Here is a 21757-nt window from a genome sequence, read left to right as displayed (position 1 = left end):
CGTATCCGAGGTTAGATATCCGCTCAGTAAAAAAAAACAACTCCTTCAACTGGACATATTGTGAAAAAGATAGAATCGTATGATGTCTCCAGCCAGAGGATATATTTGCATGTTTTAGAGCCGTCATTGAAAAAGAAAATGATCCTGTCCTAAACGACATTAAATGTTATATCCGTAAGCATCTGAAGTTCCACTGAGTGGTGGGGAGTGCTTCTGATTCTTCAATAAGTTAATATTTCAACGAGATTGCCTTCCGTGGTCCCAAACTATATGTAGATGCGTTTGGACCACATCGGAGCAAATTAGTGATGAAATTCGCCCTCCCACTGACCTGAATGTAACAATTCGCACATGACAATACGTTGCTTTCTCACGTGGGGCGACGTTTGTTTATCTTGACAACGGAAGGTGATGTACTATACACAATTGGGAGGCTGTTTGCATCGCGTAACACCAGCAGATAACGCGTAAATAAAAACACAAAGAGAGTATAGATTTTTCAAGACAAGGGGCGTGTTCCAGCTTGATAGGCCGTGGATGAAAGCCTGGTGTATTAATTGATGGCCCGCCTGCATCGACATGAGGGCATATTGATTATACGAGTTTCAAAGACGTTAGACAACATTCAGACAACGGATTGAGTGAGCTCATATGATGCCTGTCGACACCCAACACGTGTCAGTTTGGTAAATCTCTGAGTGGGAAAACCCCCACAGTTTAAATATAAAGTTAAATACTGTGAGACCGTCTATTGAAAAAGAGGTGTGATAATGAAAATACATTAATACCTCATTTTCCAAAATATTTTTTTCACTACCACTACCTGCATTTATACTAAAAAAAGACAAAGGAAAATTGACATTTTCAGCGAAATCCCATTTGGTTTTCCTTCGTGTCAAGGAAGTTATAAAGACCAGTGTTTACATCCCCATACACTTGATGAGGATAATAAGCAGTGGCCCGTTATATCACAGCAGGAAACGTATCGCAGACGGCCGTCAGCGCAGACTGGATTGCAACACGTGACGAAAGATCTCACTGACGCGCTGAACGAAAATCTCCCCTTCAGTTCACGTTTATGACATTACATATGTTTCTGAGTGGATGAATTGTGCCTGGATCAGAATTTAATGCTACTCTGGGCGTTCACTTCGCGTAACCAGGGAAGCTCTATTAACGCCCAGCGCTGGTCCTTGTCAACGAAGGCTCGAGTCTCATGAACAGATCAAGAAATATGTGTTGTTCACTTTAGAGTGATTCCATTGTTGGATTGATTCCCAAAGGATTTGTGATTCAAACGGAAAACTTGCATTGAGAACTATTTAAAACGCGTTTGTTTCATTTGAATCAATTCGTTTGTTGTCAATTACTGGTCACGTTACATTTGCTGCGGAACTGTAATATGGCCGCGCCCATGAAACAGGAAACAATAGCAGCAGACGATTTGAAATCGGGAATTTTACAAAAAATAGAGGGCAATTGTTTCTTCGAAGATGTATCGGATCATCTTAAGTGCCTTGATGTTTCATATGATATAGATAAGGAAAATTCAAAAGCTGCAAGGTAGGTAATAATTGACCGAAACTGTTGACTGACCAAACAGCCCCGCCCACCTTTACTTCAGCCTGTTCAAGGTTTTACCATATTGACCTGCCTGTGACTGCCAGGCATCATATTCGTAGATATTTGTCATTAAAATTGGAAATGTATAATATTTCCCCCACTGTGTATAATGTGAAATAACTTGCCGTGAATGAAATAACTTCATGATATGTTGATCGTATTCGGACAATATGGTGCAGACTGTTCATCAATAACCTGTTTATCAATGACTGACAACTGATTCAGCAATGTCTTCGAAGTGAAATGTTCCCAGATATCATTAGCTTATATAGGTCCAAGTAAACGCATTCAGAGCAATAAACGTATACCCACAACAAGAAGGCTCTTTAATCTTGATATAATTTGAATTGAGTCTTTGATGTGCATTTAGACATTGGAAGGGCAAAGAACACGGAAGAGCTGTGATGTTATGACATGATCCCACATGATGTGATGTAGGGCCATGTCTTAGTGTTAGACCCCAATAGATGGAAGAACAAGAAGTTAATTAATTTCATTAACATTAGAATTTTTTTATCATTTGTAACAGTATTTCATGGCATTGTGTTGCTCCTGTTTCAGATAATTGTCCATAGAAAGTTTCATGTCAGCAAACTATGAAGTTGTATTGTAAAGAATATTACATACATTGATTCCCTGAAACAGTATTAATAACTCTTGTCTAAAAGGCATAGGATCAGTTTTGCAAAGTTTGGTTTGTATTTTTACATAATTGATGTGGGAAAACTAGTACCAGATTGTGTTGTTGTTACTGTACAATTAGCTGCACCTCATAGCTATATGAACAGCTCAGCTCATGTCTGTTTGGAGATAGAACAAGTGTGTGAAAAAATGACAGTATCTACAAACAAGTTTTCCTTAATAGGGTTGAACTCCTTTATGATATCTTTTCTTTTCAGCTGGTTAGACTGGGCAGTGCGTATTCCATATCTTAAGGTTATCAAGTCTTCAGTGCCTGTGGGTATTCTACCTAATGCATACCAAGGACATTTGATTGATGTCAAAGTATTTGCAAGACATGGACCAGATGATGAAATCTATGACAATAACAAGTCTATACGAGAAAAGGTAAATATATCGCATATATGACAGAAATATTAGGTTTGAGGTATTCAACTTGGTGCATACAAAGGACATTTGATTGATGTCAAAGTATTTGCAAGACATGGACCAGATGATGAAATCTATGACAATAACATGTCTATGCAAGAAAAGGTAAATATATCGCACATATGACAGAAATATTAGGTTTGAAATGGTTTCCCTGGTTTTCCACAGTAAATCGGCATGGCAATCATGTCTGAAAGCTAAGCATAATCCCAAATATAATATATGGTTCATTTATTGACTATCTAAATGGCATTGTGTATTCCTTACCAAGGTTCAGAACATACAAAATTAATTCACTTTGGGTAGATAATCAATAACTACAAGTTAGCTGTAAGGTTATTCTCCAGAAGTGGTTTTCTGATTTGTTCACAGATATTTCTTAGAAATGACAAAGTAGACAACATTTTCAGGGATAACAACTTCTTTCTTATATGGTGAAGATATTGGTATCTGTAAAACCTTTGTCTTTTGAGGATTGCTGTTATAATATGTTGGGTGCATCAACATTAACCATGTATTCAAGATATGTCATTCTGAGTAGGAACTTATTCCACTAACTAGGGGTGAAACAGTACGCTCTTACCATGGCACAGTATGTATTGATACAAGGCCTTCAGTTCGGTATATAAGATGTGATCATAATGCAGAAAGTTGACAACAGAGGCAAACCTTGAATTGTTTAATACCATGGAAAGAAATAACTATAATCTTTGTTATTTTGAATGAAAAAAACGGTCATTTATGATTACAGAAAAAAGACGAAAACCCAAAATATCAAATATTTTTATTGTATTACGGTATACCGAACCAAAGGCAAAATACTGCAGTTCTACTAATACTGCGGTAACCGTTTCACCCCTACCACTAACATCATCTAAGACATAACAATTAGAACTTTCAGCCAAAGTTCTTACATTGGGTTCCTAAAAATTAAAATTGAATCCTATCTAATATCCATATGACACAATTTGATTTTGATGTCTAGTGAAATGGGATACAATGCAATCATGATTATACAAAAGACAATTATTTCTCAAGCAGACTTCAGTTAGTGTGGAACAGTGTGAAAATGCTTCGGTGTCAAAGGTATTGCTACTTGACTGATGTGATCATTGCAGACTAGCTTGTTGTAGGTAGAAAATTAAGGGGTAGTCCCGTATGTTCGACCTTTGGGTCCAGGTAAAAGACACTGGTTTTCTACAAAATGTAAAATTTGTCCACTCAGGCAACGAAATTTGACATTTGTACCAGCGGGTTGACATGTGAACCATAGGGTTTAGTGAGTAAGTTTAGTTCACTCAGTTCATTACTAGTGAGTTATTCAATTTCTTACATAAACTTGCAAGCTATAAGAATGTTGGAACTGACAGTTTTCATCATCATTCAGTTATGGCAAATGCACAGTAGGTTTCTTCCTACTTCTCGTGGATGAAGATACATTTATGTAAATGGTTATATGTTTATTGTGAACAAGAAGAAAAGGGGAGAATGGATGTCGTGGATATGCATTCAGAAAGACTGCATATCAATATCAGTAGTGAATGACATGATTTCCTAAATACCTTGAGACTACAACCACGGTCCTGTACACAACGAAGTCAAGGTGAATCTTTTCGACAGTACCAAAAATACTGACAGTCCCCGCACAAACAACAAACTCAGGTGTTGGCATGGCCGTCTCAAGAAGGTTGTGGGAAAACAACATCCCAACCTTTTCGAGATGGCCAAGTTTCTTGGCAGATGAACAAGGACTGAACTAGGCAAAGATACTTCAGGACAATGCAGGCCAAAGACTGCCCCCAAAAAGAAGTACAGATAATTAGAGGAACGACTAGATGCTGAGATAGCGTGAATCTTGTCCACTTATTTTCCGGTGAACATTTTAGCATTAACCCTACCGTTGTAAAAACATTGACTGACCATTGTCCAGAACCAGTCAATCTTAAAGATACATCTCTGCAAACCGACCAGTTTCTTTTTACACCCATCCAAAGGTCGGACCTAACCAAAATTAAGTCTGGGACTGGATTGATCTTTATGATGATCAGGTATTTGTGGGCAACCAGACGAAAGTCAAGTTTAAACTCTCTTATTCGAAAAAAACTAATGCTGAAGGGGTAGTTGTCGGCACAGGTACTACAGATATGTACCCCAGGAACGTTTCTGTATACAGACATGTACACTTAACAAAGTCAAACTACGAAACGTATCCGGTACCCTAAATGACGGATGAGTCCATATTCCGCAACCCAATACCGAAACCGTATGTAGTTATTCCCGTTAAGCTGATTGCCAGTGGTGTACGTTGTGCACCGCGAAATATTCAGTACTGTGTATGCTCTTATATAACGCAATCAAATGCATCTGATACAACAGTATGACAGTTTCGATCAAGAAAAAGGCACAATGCAGAATGGAATCGTCCTAGGATACGTTTCTGTATTCTGATTTTGTTTAGGGTACATGTCTGTATACAGAAACATACCTGGGGTACATATCTGTAGTACCCGTGCCGACAACGACCCCTTCAGCGAAACCAATAGATCTTATGTTGTAATTTTCAAAAGTTAAGTGATAATATTTTGAGGATAAATGAAAATGAATGTAAGTGTGCTGTTACACATCTGTCAGGTACATACGGCAGGGGAGGTAACAAGCTGAGACTAAAACAAGAGTGCAGTCTGGATATGTATGTTGCCCGCCCTATGCCCAAATCCCGCAGAAAACCCCTGGTACAATTTAGAAGTGATTCTTAACCTATACATGTGGAAACAGGGAGATATAATAGTGTACCAGTCAAAGAGAGAACATGTTTAAATTGTATGCATGAGGTTGAAGATGAGTACCATGTAGTGTTAAATTGTGCAGTATATGTTGAGCAAGGTGAACTTGAAAATGATGTCACAGCATGAACTCAAATTTTACCTTCTTTTGCGATATTCTTAACACAGCTGTTATTCTGTCAAATACTGTTTTGTGCCCTTTAGCTGCCAAAAATATCTCTATTATATAATTGATAGTCATATATATATATATATATTTTTAAGCATTAATTGATTTTAATTTTTAATTATGAGTCATAAGTTCTGACTTTATGTTTTTTGTGTATGTTTTTATGATCATGTAAATAACCTATCAAGAAAAAGAGTAATAATAATGAGTTGAGATTTTGCCTGTTGTTGGGTATTTTAATTAAGAGTGGTGATTAGGTGTAGGGGTCAAGAGGTGCTTCAGTGTAATGAACTGCCAACTGTGGGAGAGTGGGGGTGAGAAGGTCACCGGACAGGCATGACACAGAGGAGGTGGGCTGTTGCTGTGGAGGATGTTTCAACAACATCAAGTTAATTGGCTTAATGTTGCCCCTGAAGAATTGCAGGATTGCAGAAATGGGCACAAGTGCCCCTTGTTAAGACATTTTGCTGACAAATCAAGCGAATTTTCCAGTGTTGAAAACCCATGTAGAAACTATACACTACAAGAGCTAATTTGTGGTGGAGTTTGACAGTTATTGTTGAGATTTCAGGTAGTGCCAGGCTGACATTTAGGTTAATTTGCCCATTTTAGCCCCTACGAGCAGGTCAGCCTAACAAAACTCTCTGTTTCTGGCAATTTCTCATAAAAACTGTTAAAAATGACATGACATAGCCATCATTTTAGGTTCAAAATTAACCAAAATGGAGACACTTCATCCACGAAGACCAATTTAAGTGAAATAAGTTGACCATGTAGTCTCACTTTCAGAGTTAGGCACTGATGGTCAAGCTGGTGATAGTACAGAATGTCACAATATCTTGTATTAATTGTTAATGATGTTCATTGTGAATACATTTTCACACGTTGACTGATTAAAACTTCAAGTTTGGAAATGCACATCATACGTTCCCCATGTTATGTTGGCCTGGCAAACCTGTCTGCGTATCTTAGTCCTGTAGGTGTCAACCTTGCAGCACGCTCCCATTCCATCTTTACTTTGAATCTGAAGTCATGCTGAAATTCAGAACAGACACAATTTGTGAAACTGAATTTTTAATTATATATTTTCATTTTATTTCAGAAGAAATATATCTGTTTAGGATAGAATTTCAGATTTTCTTTCAATTTTAACTTAAGATTTTTAAATTATGTTGTTGGAGACCGATTCCAACCTGGAACAGCAGCAATGCAATGATACAATGGTATGTCCCTGTATGTATGCAGTGGTCACTTTTAGGACTTTAGTTTCTAATAAATTTGAAAAAAAGGAATTTTGTGATGATAATAATTTGATGAATATTTAATTACATGCAATTATTGTGAATTTACAAACTGGGTAATTTCGTCCAAAGAATTATTATTTTTATTTGTTAATTTCAAATTATGTCCTATACAGGTATTATGATATATTTACCCTCGGCCATCCCAATGATGACCAAACAATGCAGTCAAATCCTGAGACTGCTTCAGCATTGTTTCATTCTGTATTGTTTGTGTTCCATGAGCATTATATCTTTGTTTCTTGTAACTTGACACACTTACTAGACTAACAACTAGTCTCTGAAATGAACGTAGTTTACAGAAAAAAAGCTCATAGTGAAAAAAATAAAATATAATGAAAAGGAGCCCGAAGACTTTCTTCATTTTCTGTGGAAATCTAGACTTGCCACAGTTTCTAGACTTGCGTGGGATTTCTTGGATATATTTGCTTCAGGGTCTGTATGACAGACTACACACTTTCTGTCACTGGAAGATATGTTTTCAGTTGAAATCAAGATAAATTCAGATACTGTGACATTTTAATTTCTGGAAGGCACTGATTATGATTGATGATCGGTCATTTAAGAGCAACCGATGGATTATAAGAGATGATCATTGATTAAGTCAGAACCAGTTTCCCAATTGACAACCAACAAAGATCTATTTCAATTGCCAGATCTACCAAAACGTGACATTTGGAATTGCTAGAATGGGCAGAATGTTTCCTATTCAGACCAAACATCATCCATCACTCGAGAAAAAATAGGTTTATCGTAATTGCAATTTGATGCAAATTTCAGGTCTATCACAGACACACTTATCATGCTGATTCAATGCCCGTATTTGTTCCCTAATGCTTCAGCTGAACATTTAACATATGAACATCCTTAAACTTTGACCATTTCATCTCAGAAAGCACTTAACCAGGGAAGAAAAGGTTAGCGCAAGTGATCCCATATGGTATTTTCCTTATATTTGTGCAGTAAGTGTGTGAGCAAAAATCATTCACACTTGGTCAGCAATTTCATAGCAATGTCAAAGTGATCTGCTATGTTCTAATCAGATAAAGTGCCCGAGTAAGAGCAGTAGTTGGAACAGTGAAACAAATGCACGTGCGGTTCGTGATGAGCGTTAACTTAGACCAACTCTACATGTACCGGTGTTTAATTTAATGTGCATACCCCCTTGTAATACAAACCAATAATAGCGATTTGAAACTATGATCGTTTGTTAAACAACTTTTATCCTAAGTTGAATAAAATTCTGAGATTTTAATGTTCATTTGGCAAGGTAAAATTATGAGGATTCGCAATCATGATTCCACTTTATTCAATTTACTTTTTTTGTTTAAATTGAAATTCATCGGTACGTTTTCACTGCAAACAGACTATAGTGGCAAGGAAAAATTTCTTCCAAAACACTGCTTGGAAAAATAGTGATTAGAAAAAAGGTATATATTTTTTAAATTATCCTATCTCACACTATGCACTTTCTCTTGTTCTTCGACTGTGGAGTGGAAATGATAGGAACCTAAGTTTTCAACTTCTTGTAACACATCACCCAAACAGACCCTTTGCTCCATCTATTGTTGCAGGCAGTCACTGGAAGCCCTTGCTAGTTAGTCTGTCTCACAAGCCCAGAACCATATTATTTTCCCTACAGGTAGCCCCCTCTGCAATGCTAAAGTCTAGATTTTCCCAGGTTCTGAATCTCTGGCCTCCCTGGGGCTCCTTTTCGATTTAAGTGGGTTTATTTGTTACAATCAAAATTATATATATTCAGAGACCATGCCTTAATCTACTTGCTAGTGTGCATATTGCTCTGGTTGACCATGACTGCCAACTGAAGTCATTCTCTTGTCTCCCTACCTACCAGTGTAAATGATAAGAAACGAGATATATGTTGATGTGGCCTGTGTTAAGAGTCTATTTTGTCCTGAAGGAACAAATTAGAAACATGCTCCTGTATCTAGGCTGAAGTGATTGATTTGTTTGATTTAAAAAAATATGGATTATGTCTCTAAACTAGGTTCTTTATGTCCGTAGATTTTGTGCTTCCTGTGCAGAATAAATATTTTGACAACGATTTGAACATGATTAGATACATTACCTCGACATAAACATCTGAAAGAAATTGGAGGCCATTGATTTTTGTGGCAAGCATGGGGATTACTGACTGATGTCAAGTCTTCACTGTGAACCATTCCTAATATGATTAAGTCACATCGTCACCATTTAGATTGATCAGCAGTGTGAAGAACATGGCCCTACTTAATTACAAACTGTTGCCATGGTGATTTGGGGAATGCTGTGAGAACTATTTCCCAGCTTGCAGTGTCATATTGGATTTGGATTGTGACTTGATTGTATTTCAAGAACTGAGCGTACAGAAATTCTACAACGTAAATTACCACTTTTGTTGAACAAATTAGGCTCATTTCTTTTTCTTGTGAAACTAATTCACTTGCTCATACCGTAAATCGGTTTCCTTATTACCAAGGTAGATGTTTTTCGAGATATTTCTACATGTGTCTTAAAATTGTGACAGGGGGTAGGAGGGCCCTTGACTAAATGGTCTTCATATTTTGGTTGATTGTTTTTTTTATCATAACCCCCATTGCACATCAGCCTGGGTTGTCTGGTACAGAGTCAGCTATTTACAAACTACTGTAGTTTTGCATGAAATGTTGCTGAATCAGGCATGCTATGCTGAACCAACAAATACATATTTTGAAAATCACAAAAGGTATATTCAAGATACATGCCAACTGATTTGTTATTGTGATCCTGCCTAAAATTGCAAGCTCAGCACAAATCTTCCTCAGGCATTGTCTTGTTATTGGGTGACACCCCCTGATAGTCTCAGGTACAAGATGACTCAGTGTGTCAGTTATTCAAGTAAGTTCATTCCCCCACTTTATGGATATTAGGGGCAGCTATACAGCTTCATAGGTACATGGAGCCAGCAAGACATATGATCTTATATATTGACAGTGCTTTTGGTGGGATCTTAAAGTACCTTCAAGTACAAATGTTTGTAGCTTATGATCAAGTTACGTGACTACAAGCATGTGCTTTTTCATTTTATTCCCCTGTTTATAATATGTCCATCTGTCCATCTGTAATAATTTCTTGTCCAGACCGTAACTCTAAGACAAATAGGAACTCATCCTCGAATGCACACACAGAGAACAAGTTGTCAGCTGGTGCCTTTTAGGATGCCGTTACGGATTTATATAACTAATTTCAACTCTGTTTATAGTAGTGTCCTTGTCTGAACCATATCTCTAAAACTAAAGTATTTATTCACAAAACTGTACACACACATTGATCATATTGGTGTCTTTCAATATGTAGGGATATTTAGAATGTTTTTTTTTCTGGTACCAAGAGCCTAGTAACATGTTATATCATAAGCCATCTACGATTTCTGACATCCGACATACAAATACAAAGTAACTTATCCCTATTCCTTTTTTATTTCCCATTATATGCTGGGTATATAGTCATAGTAATCTTCTGATGACACTTGTTTCAATAGCTCAATAACATGTATACAGACAGATGGATACATGTACTCTCATGAAGTTGGACATAAGACTCTAGTACGGCAAGATGCTTACCTCTGTCAAATTTGTGGGAGACAGGGAGATTTGTCATCTTCTGATGACTCTTGTTCTGCTCTATGTTAGTATTCTTCATGAGTGCCCAGTGTGAAAGCTTAAATATTTGTACCATTGCATTTTTATTAGAAAACAATCTTCTCCCCAAAACAAGAGTATCACTTAACAATGGCAGGTTTGTTGAAAGAAACATCTATTTTGGGGGTTCCATTGGGAAAATAGATAGAATGGTTGACCGCCTGTAGGACAAGACTATTCTGACTCTGAGGGTATTGATGGCTGTGGTCATTCCTTAGCAGTATTTAGGACCAAAACAGCACTCAAGAATGAGTCGCTTGCTTTATTTTTAACTTTTGCACTTATCAGTTAATAGTAATGTTATGCCATCAGTGGGTTACCCATTACAGGCCAGCATGATGCCATGATACCAGAAACTGCTGATATCGCTTCATGTTGTTCATATTCACACAACCTTTGTAAATATCCAAGGTTTTTAGAAGAGGTGTATGATATGTTTTAATCAAAATTCAAAATCTGTGATTTCAGGTTGCCAGGGGTAACTGTTTTCTGAACATTGAGAATGGCCCCCACAGAGGAACCACCTGTGTTCTCTATGCCCTGAAGAAATTTACAGGGGGACTTGGCGATGATGATGACAGGGAACAGGGGGATAACTTCACGTGGAAAAAATACTTCACTCAGGTATGTAACAATGGCTTGGCTGGAAAATGCTACAAGTGATTTTGAGCATCTTTTAATTTTCTAAAGTTTTCAGACCTACTTCTGATACTCATTTTATCAAAGGGTAATATGATGATTTTCAGAATAATGAATAGATTGAGGGTTGCCACCATTATACTGTGGCATGATAAAACCAGGAAATTGTAAAAGGGATATTCAAACTTCATATTTTGCAACATTTCTCACAGGGAAAGCCATTAGGGAGTCAGTATGTCTCAGCTCCACTATGATTGGTTGTATATGTATGTTTTCAGCCAATAGAATCTACCTCTAATGTTGTGGCCACAAGGAAAGCCAATGGGGAGGCAGCACATCTCAGCTCCACTGTGATTGGTTGTATATGTATGTTTTCAGCCAATAGAATCTACCTCTAATGTTGTGGCCACAAGGAAAGCCAATGGGGAGGCAGCACATCTCAGCTCCACTGTGATTGGTTGTATATGTATGTTTTCAGCCAATAGAATCTACCTCTAATGTTGTGGCCACAAGGAAAGCCAATGGGGAGGCAGCAGAATCTACCTCTAATGTTGTGGCCACAAGGAAAGCCAATGGGGAGGCAGCACATCTCAGCTCCACTGTGATTGGTTGTATATGTATGTTTTCAGCCAATAGAATCTACCTCTAATGTTGTGGCCACAAGGAAAGCCAATGGGGAGGCAGCACATCTCAGCTCCACTGTGATTGGTTGTATATGTATGTTTTCAGCCAATAGAATCTACCTCTAATGTTGTGGCCACAAGGAAAGCCAATGGGGAGGCAGCACATCTCAGCTGCATGATGATTGATGGTGAATATGTCCTTTGTGGAGGATCCAAGAATGTCCATCTGCTATTCAGAAGAAAATGTGAGTCTCAAAACAGCAACCGTTATTTGAACTACCAATTATTGTTGTTGTGGTTTTAATTATGAATTATATTTTTTACAGCCATTGACTGATACATGATGGGATATATATCTCATAATGTATGGCTTGTGATACTACACATATACAGCATCAAACAGGCGTGTTGCAAGCCCCTTTTTTCGTGTTAGCCCGATAGGTTGCAAAGCTTTATATTCAGATAGTATTGAGGGCTTGCCCAACCTTTTTAGCAAAAATTATGTGTAAGCCCGGGCCTTTTTTTATAACGGTAGCTACGCCCCTGTCAAAATATTATTAGTTACAATGCAAGTTCTTCCACTTTGTTGTGTAGAAACGGCCCTCACGGTCAATCAGACATACCAGACTCTAATGATCAAGTGCTTAAATCTCAGACTCTCATCTTTGTCAGCAAGTCTCTCCTGGTTTTCCTCCGAAACTATGCAGTCATGATATGATATAACTGGAACACTGTTCAAGGGGCGTGTAACCCAACTCACTCACTCACTCACTCACTCACAAGATCATACCAGACTCTACATTTGATCTGTATTTTGTTTCAGTGGATATCAAGCGTTACCCTGAGGATCGATTCCGTATTGCACGTGAAGTGTGTACTACTGTCATGGATGTCCTGGATCAGATGGAGGCTTCAGACAGACAAAGGTGAGGTCATCCAGGTATCCATAGCAACAAGTTAACAACAGATTCTTGCAACTTTGGCTCTCAATTATCATGCCTCACAATAAATCAAATCCACTTGTTGCAAGCATTATTCAAGATGAGAAGGAATATTAGAGAGAGATCCTTTATGATTCATGCATATTATGACACTTCAAAAGCCCTTTTTACTAATTAGGATGATTGGACACCATTCTGATGGGTTGTGGTTCAAAATACTGGTGGCATTGCTGCTTGTTTAAACCATGAAAGAACAGTGTGGAATTTGATTAAATGTCATACTGATAATGTATTGTGAAGAAGTCTACATCTTCCTTAGACCAAATCTGTCAATGCATCAACACTTTTGCAATATATTATTATGTGAACAGTATTGATCTTGTTAGAACAGATTGACAAGAAGAAGAATCTTTCCTAAAACATTATGATTCTAATGTTATGGCAATCTACTCAGGGAGGTCATTGAAAGTATTAACTAGATTGCTTTCTGTCAGATTTACATACAGTATGTGTTATGATGTCTGTCTTAGATTTCAGTAGGTAATGAGGCTATGATCGAAGAATTTTGTCCCACTCTAACTTCCATACAATGCTGATATTACATCGAAATATATCCGTATGTTTACTTGCTGACACAGTTTCTGTTATAAGTATGTTATAATGGCTGCATCACTTAACAACGGCAATAGGCTCAAAAACAGCTAAAAAACTACAGACATGCTTATGGATTTGTGACAGTTTTATTTATTTAAAGTAATTCTGCTTTAGTTTTTCATGTTTTTAGCATGTTCAGATAACCGTTCACTAGTTGTCTGTCAGAACGTATATTCAAGTGATGGGATAATCATGACAAATAAACTCATCCTTCCTGTCACCTCTGTTCTTTATCATCAAAGGCTGGGTTATAAAATCATGATCTATTTCCTTATATGTGTGTGAGCTTTCTCCTGTGTTCTGTCACCATGTTATTTTAATTTACAAAATCATGGCTGTTTTGAATAACATTTAGTTGTGCAGTGTCAGTGCTAACCAAAGATATTTTGATTATACATCGCTGTGAAATAGATTACAGTGCAAATTTTAATTGTCACATATACAACCAATTTATCAATGAAATAATGAGTTTAATTATTAAATAATATATTAATAATTTCTTTTAGCTTGTTTGAGAAGGTCAACAGATCTGTTGTTTGATTGATAACATACAATGCAGAACCATACCAGCATGCTCATAATGATTACTAACTTTCTTGAACGTTACATGTAAGTTATTGCTGACATTGCTAAGGTCGGACATGTCTACAGTGGGAGTGACAAGTAGTCACTACAGGAATGTTTTCTGGATTTCTCATCGACTGATAATTATCTCCGGGTTCATATCAGTTGTCTTCAGCATTTCAGTAAAGGAAACATTGGTTTTCCTTAATTTAGGATTATTTTATTATTTTTAATTATCCTTAAAACTTATTTGAAAAAAAGGGCTCAAGGCATTATTACAATGAATACAAGCTACAATATCTTTGAATATAAATGGGACAGAAGCGTTGTAATTTTAAAATTTACATGTCAGTAAGCTGAAAATCCTAGATAAATCCCAGCTTATGCCCACATTGAAAATAGAACCTGCTTCACCTGCATGACCAGCCAAAACATTATCCACTGTGCTACTCCCCAGCCCCTAGTGTCAGTAGTGAGTGACAAAGTGATGCCGTTGTGACACAGTATGCAGTATCCCAACAGTCCTTGACTCTTATTCCAGAGTGTTTCCTGATGTTTCAGGTTGCTGCAGTTCCTGTGTTTGAGTCGGTACACAGCGGTGTTCGAGATACTGGCCCCACACCATCAGCATGTAGAAGACCTCTCCCATTTACCAGGGTACGTTGCTTAGTGGTTCTCAACGCACATCACTGAAGCCTCCATTTTGGCAGAAGAATGAATGCAGTAGCCAGACATATTTCTGTTTTATGGAACTTGAAGTTACAACAAAAACCAATCATAAAGAGAAAAGAAAATATGCTCTGTATTCTTCCTATGTAAATATATATTACTTCAACTTCATTATGTTAGAAAACCTTACCTTCACAAATGAAATAGGGCCACATAAGTGAGAAGTGAGATCTCAATGCATGCGATTATGATTATTCCAAATATTGTATTCAAACAGTACATAAATATGTGTTTAACTATATACCTAAACACGATATATTTATCCTGTGTTTTCATCTGCCAGGCCCCAGCTACAGTTTATTACATGGACCAGTACAGACCTCGAGCCGCCCTCCGACTCCCAGCTGTCAACGCTCCCTCCACATGTTGGTATTGAGGTCAGTGTCACTCACTGTCTAGCAGCAGTACAATGGCTGTCAGTATCTAGCAGCAGTACAATGTCTGTCAGTATCTAGCAGCAGTACAATGTCTGTCAGTATCTAGCAGCAGTACAATGTCTGTCAGTATCTAGCAGCAGTACAATGTCTGTCAGTATCTAGCAGCAGTACAAGTATCTAGCAGTCAGCATCTAGCAGCAGTACAATGTCTGTCAGTATCTAGCAGCAGTACAATGTCTGTCAGTATCTAGCAGCAGTCAGTATCTAGCAGCAGTACAATGGCTGTCATCTAGCAGCAGTACAATGTCAAGCAGTACAATCAGCTGTACAGTATCTAGCAGCAGTACAATGTCTGTCAGTATCTAGCAGCAGTACAATGTCTGTCAGTATCTAGCAGCAGTACAATGTCTGTCAGCAGCATCTAGCAGCAGCAGCACAATGTCTGTCAGTATCTAGCAGCAGTACAATGTCTGTCAGTATCTAGCAGCAGTACAATGTCTGTCAGTATCTAGCAGCAATGTCTGTCAGTATCTAGCAGCAGTACAATGCAGCTGTCAGTATCTAGCAGCAGTACAATCTAGCAGCAGTGTGTCAGTATCTAGCAGCAGTACAATGTCTGTCAATGTGTCAGTCTAGCAGCAGTACAATGTCTGTCAGTATCTAGCAGTACAGTACAATGCAGCAGTCAATGTATCTAGCAGCAGTACAATGTCTGTCAGTATCTAGCAGCAGCAGTACAATGTCTGTCAGTATCTAGCAGCAGTACAAATGTCTGTCTAGCATCAGTAGCAGGTATCAGCAGCAGTACAATGTCTGGTCAGTCAGTATCTAGCAGCAGTACAATGTCTGTCAGTATCAATGTAGCAGCAGTACAATGTCTGTCAGTATCTAGCAGCAGTACAATGTCTGTCAGTATCTAGCAGCAGTACAATGTCTGTCAATCTAGCAGCAGTACAATGTCTGTCAGTATCTAGCAGCAGTACAATGTCTGTCAGTATCTAGCAGCAGTACAATGTCTGTCAGCAGCAGTACAATGTCTGTATCTAGCAGCAGTACAATGTCTGTCAGTATCTAGCAGCAGTACAATGTCTGTCTGTATCTAGCAGCAGTACAAATCTAGTATCTAGCAGCAGTACAATGTCTGTATCTAGCAGCAGTACAATGTGTCAGTATCTAGCAGCAGTACAATGTCTGTCAGTATCTAGCAGCAGTACAATGTCTGTCAGTATCTAGCAGCAGTACAATGTCTGTCAGTATCTAGCAGCAGTACAATGTCTGTCAGTATCTAGCAGCAGTACAATGTCTGTCAGTATCTAGCAGCAGTACAATGTCTGTCAGTATCTAGCAGCAGTACAATGGCTGTCAGTATCTAGCAGCAGTACAATGTCTGTCAGTATCTAGCAGCAGTACAATGTCTGTCAGTATCTAGCAGCAGTACAATGTCTGTCAGTATCTAGCAGCAGTACAATGTCTGTCAGTATCTAGCAGCAGTACAATGTCTGTCAGTATCTAGCAGCAGTACAATGTCTGTCAGTATCTAGCAGCAGTACAATGGCTGTCAGTATCTAGCAGCAGTAATGTCTGTCAGTATCTAGCAGCAGTACTGTCTGTCAGTATCTAGCAGCAGTACAATGTCTGTCAGTATCTAGCAGCAGTACAATGTCTGTCAGTATCTAGCAGCAGTACAATGTCTCAGTCTAGCAGCAGTATCTAGCAGCAGTCTGTCAATCTCTGTCACAGTATCTAGCAGCAGTACAATGTCTGTCAGTATCTAGCAGCAGTACAATGTCTGTCAGTATCTAGCAGCAGTAGCAGCAGTACAATGTCTGTCAGTATCTAGCAGCAGTACAATGTCTGTCAGTATCTAGCAGCAGTACAATGTCTGTCAGTATCTAGCAGCAGCAATACAATGTCTGTCAGTATCTAGCAGCAATGTCTGTCAGTATCTAGCAGCAGTCTGTCAATGTCTGTCAGTATCTAGCAGCAGTACAATGTCTGTCAGTATCTAGCAGCAGTACAATGTCTGTCAATATCTGCAGTACAATGTCTGTCAGTATCTAGCAGTAGTACAATGTCTGTCAGTATGTCAGTATCTAGCAGCAGTACAATGTCTGTCAGTATCTAGCAGCAGTACAATGTCTGTCAGTATCTAGCAGCAGTACAATGTCTGTCAGTATCTAGCAGCAGTACAATGTCTGTCAGTATCTAGCAGCAGTCAATGTCAGTATCTAGCAGCAGTACAATGTCTGTCAGTATCTAGCAGCAGTACAATGTCTGTCAGTATCTAGCAGCAGTACAATGTCTGTCAGTATCTAGCAGCAGTACAATGTCTGTCAGTATCTAGCAGCAGTACAATGTCTGTCAGTATCTAGCAGCAGTACAATGTCTGTCAGTATCTAGCAGCAGTACAATGTCTGTCAGTATCTAGCAGCAGTACAATGTCTGTCAGTATCTAGCAGCAGTACAATGTCTGTCAGTATCTAGCAGCAATGTCTGTCAGTATCTAGCAGTACAATGTCTGTCAGTATCTAGCAGCAGTACAATGTCTGTCAGTATCTAGCAGCAGTACAATGTCTGTCAGTATCTAGCAGCAGTACAATGTCTGTCAGTATCTAGCAGCAGTACAATGTCTGTCAGTATCTAGCAGCAGTACAATGTCTGTCAGTATCTAGCAGCAGTACAATGTCTGTCAGTATCTAGCTAGCAGTCTGTCAGTACAATGTCTGTCAGTATCTAGCAGCAGTACAATGTCTGTCAGTATCTAGCAGCAGTACAATGTCTGTCAGTATCTAGCAGCAGTACAATGTCTGTCAGTATCTAGCAGCAGTACAATGTCTGTCAGTATCTAGCAGCAGTACAATGTCTGTCAGTATCTAGCAGCAGTACAATGTCTGTCAGTATCTAGTATCAATGTCTGCAGCAGTAGCAGTACAATGTCTGTCAGTACACAGTAAAGGTCTCCATAGTGTGTATGAGTATTTAACATCAGAAGCCAAATGAAAGGAGCCGTAGCAACTCCAGGCTGAAGATTCCCCTGTGATTACTGGGCTAGTTGCATGTATGAAATGTGGAACCAATGGCCATAATTTTAAATTCCAGAGTTGCCCTGATAATGATCTTTTGGATATTTGGGGTTTCAACGTCCTGGGTAACAATGCGGTGTAATGACCTGGTGTAGCTACCTGGGCAATGACTTGGGTAGCTTGTGTTTTTCCTCCAATAATGACCAAAGTGAAGCAGTCCTGAACCTAATACACCGCTTCCAACACAAATCTTTGTCTATTTCCTTGTTTAAGTCAGGGAGTTATGATCAAGTTAGCACAAAGACTGCTTTGTGAAATGGGCCTTGTACTATAAGGATTACATCTATGACACTATATCTGAACAGTTATAATAATACATCAATCTGTTTCACTGGGCTCTTGTAACGCTACGACAATCGTAAGTTAATGTTGCAGTATAGGAGGTATGAATGCTAAGAGAAAAGTTACGAGATCTTAGGCATACAAGAGCTTTGTGAAACGTGGCCCTGGTCGGTAACAGACTTTAATCACATTTCTGCTTTAACCATCCAAGGTGTCATGTCCTCATTTATATAGAAAATGCACCATAATATTGAAAGTTCATCTCTGCCTTATGAAACATGAGGATATCTTTTCATCAGATCAACTGATGGAAATCTATTGACCGAAACAAATATTAGTCAGTTTCATGTGCTACACAGTCATATCTCCCATCTCTACTGATTGTACCACCCACTGATGATAACTCTGTAAAGTAACACGTCTTTAAGTCAATAACTTGACAATATTTGTTGAACGACAGGAATTGTATGATAATAACTGATGACTGCATTGATTTCTTCCTTGTATTACGATGAGAGTAGATATTTCATGTGTATTTGATAGTATATATGATATTAATCTTATTTCAGATTCCTGCGGAACCTGTTTCAGAAGTATGATATGTTCTTGTTTTTCACAGATTGCCCGAGCTTTAGGTTTACAAACTGTTGAATATGAAATCATACCCCCAACAGCTGTAGAGAAAAGAATGATTGAGGTAAGAAAATATATATGAATTTATATTTTGCATCTTGCAAACAAGTGGATAATTTCAGATAACAACCTGTATTATAACAAAACTGAATAGACACCATGTTAGGATATTATTGTACAAAACAATATCAAGTAAAACAATACTGGTTCTTCCCTTATGCCTTATTTTTCAAAACTAGAAAACATGTATGAAACTAAATTATGTCAGAATGTAAACATACGTTTTCAGTAGAACTAAGAATTAGTGACCAAAGGAAGCCCCCCCCCTCTTTTTTAAAAATATACAAATGTATTATAAGTAGCTTAGACATAACTAAACTTGATAATATGATGAGACCATTCATTATCTTACATAAGTGAAACTCTCCTGCTTCAAAATGATTTATTTAATTTAAGACAGTAAAACAAAGTTTATACCCTCAAATGGTATAATGTTTAATAATGAAAGAACTACAACAAATGTACCTGGCCTCTGGTCAGCACCAGTCACAACTCCCAGCAACCTATTCTGTTTATTAGAGGTGACTTAATGAATTGTGGCTTGGTGACTTGGTTCCCATGAAAACATGAATAATTGCTCATAATATCAATCACTTGGTCATCTGGTGGAGACTCGATATATACAAGCTGCAGTCATAGCTGGGAAGATTTTGTCAATATTGTGGAATTTGTACCACTTTTATTAATATTTCCTTTATCATATTTTTCAGATCCGCCAGGGTTACAACTATGAAGGGGAAGTCCTGTATTTCCTCGACTCATCTAACTGTGTGATTGGGCTGCTGAAAAAGAAAACTATATGGTAAGTTTGTCATGAAACCTCACAGTAGTAAGTTACGGCCTCACAAAGAGGTAGCAGGAAATACTCATTTTCTGTAAATGTATTTATAATTATCATTACACGTTGAAGAATCTTGCTGTCTGATTGGCTGGTCAGCTGGCATGTTTAAAGAATTTTGCTGTCTGATTGGCTGGTCAGCTGGCATGTTTAAAGAATCTTGCTGTCTGATTGGCTGGTCAGCTGGCATGTTTAAAGAATCTTGCTGTCTGATTGGCTGGTCAGCTGGCATGTTTAAAGAATCTTGCTGTCTGATTGGCTGGTCAGCTGGCATGTTTAAAGAATCTTGCTGTCTGATTGGCTGGTCAGCTGGCATGTTTAAAGAATCTTGCTGGTTGACCAGTTGCTGTCTTTGTGAATCTCTTGCATGCAGAATCATTATACTGAGAGTCCAGTAGCAGTCACGAGATAGGTTGAATTGTGAAAAACAACCAAACTGATACAATTCTATAAAAACTTGTTATGACTTGTTACCTATATGTGTCCATAGAGGAATTTTACAAGCTGAATGTTACATGTACTTCCCTCCTGACACTAGCGATGTATGAATCACATATATATTCCAGGTATATCATCTGTAGAGCTACACGCGAGAAGGTCCGGGTCGCATGTCAACTGGCAAAGAAAAACCCAGACACCTTTCAGATATCTCGATCAATACAGAAGGTAGAATGTTGACATGCTTAGACATGTTGTGTGTTAACTTTTTCAAGCAGGTTTTGTGACAGCTTTGTCTCTGGAGGCAAACTGATGGTAAAAAGTGAAGCAACTGTTGTTGGACTATATACCTTATTGTTAACATGGATTGTATGAATCAGTAAGATCATGTAGTTATTATCATTCAGCTTTGTAAAGTTGAGTCTGTGTGGTGGCTGGATGTTGTAGAGGTTGTGACCACTGTCTGTGTTTGTTGTCAGCTGGAGAAGAGAATGATGGAGATACAGATGTGGCTCGGCATGGACGACGACAGTGTGGAAAAGTGGAGGGTAATGATGATGATGATAATGATCTTGCAAACAAATATAACCATGGGATGATAATGATGATGATGATGATGATGATGATTTTGAAAACAAATATGATAACAAATATAACCATGGCATTATATTGTTGTGGATGACTATTGCATTCTGTTATTTTTTATATCTGAGTAATGATCTGATTATAATGAGTTTGGTGTATGACAATAAATAGTTGCAATGAAATCTCATGTTTGTAACTATATTATGTGCAGGAACTCGCTGTACGATTCTTACGATGGAGCATCCATGAACTGGAGGCAGGCCACATCTGCGTGAATGACATCTCCGACAAGTTTCCTGTTTTATGGTGAGAATGTGTTATTCAACACTACATACAATCAGTGTCTACAATACCTGTGACATTGCACTCAAATATTATTTTATAACCAATATTTTTGTTTCAAATTTACAACAATTAAGAGTTATCTTCTCCTTCATTTTCCGGATTTTACACCATGTGCGTATTCAGAAGAGTACCTACACAGGAATATTTCTGTAACTGCAACATAACCAACAGTGTGTTCAAGTCAGGGTAATGTTGGTAAATGTTTTATGATATGTCTCAAGGTATGTCTTTATTCCTTATATGTAGTTTGGTCCAGAAATTAATACATTTATATCATTGGAAATGATCCAATATATATCA

At 38.0% G+C, this 21757-nt stretch overlaps 1 protein-coding gene across 1 annotated transcript; it reads left to right on the top strand.

Annotated features, from left to right (window-relative positions):
- Positions 1-1014: 1014 nt before the first annotated feature.
- LOC124260327 lies at positions 1015-21422 on the top strand. Its single transcript, XM_046694607.1, has 12 exons — positions 1015-1563; positions 2523-2691; positions 11135-11290; positions 12035-12173; positions 12752-12854; positions 14649-14744; positions 15100-15193; positions 19178-19255; positions 19962-20053; positions 20656-20755; positions 21007-21075; positions 21324-21422. The coding sequence occupies exons 1-12, from the start codon at positions 1403-1405 to the stop codon at positions 21420-21422; spliced, it is 1356 nt and encodes a 451-aa protein (XP_046550563.1). The 5' UTR covers positions 1015-1402.
- Positions 21423-21757: the final 335 nt, after the last annotated feature.

Source organism: Haliotis rubra, unplaced genomic scaffold (genome assembly GCF_003918875.1).
Source record: "Haliotis rubra isolate DU_JTF1 unplaced genomic scaffold, ASM391887v1 Scf76, whole genome shotgun sequence".
Lineage (NCBI taxonomy): Eukaryota > Metazoa > Mollusca > Gastropoda > Lepetellida > Haliotidae > Haliotis > Haliotis rubra.
Note: the sequence above shows the minus strand (reverse complement) of the source record. Positions and strands in the feature narration are given on the sequence as shown.

Excerpts from the sequence above, each read along its gene's own strand:
- LOC124260327 (XM_046694607.1), top strand. The coding sequence starts at position 1,403 with ATGGCCGCGCCCATGAAACAGGAAACAATAGCAGCAGACGATTTGAAA. Across the intron at positions 12,174-12,751 it reads TCTGCTATTCAGAAGAAAAT|TGGATATCAAGCGTTACCCT; the intron begins GTGAGTCTCAAA and ends ATTTTGTTTCAG. Across the intron at positions 14,745-15,099 it reads GACCTCTCCCATTTACCAGG|GCCCCAGCTACAGTTTATTA; the intron begins GTACGTTGCTTA and ends TTCATCTGCCAG.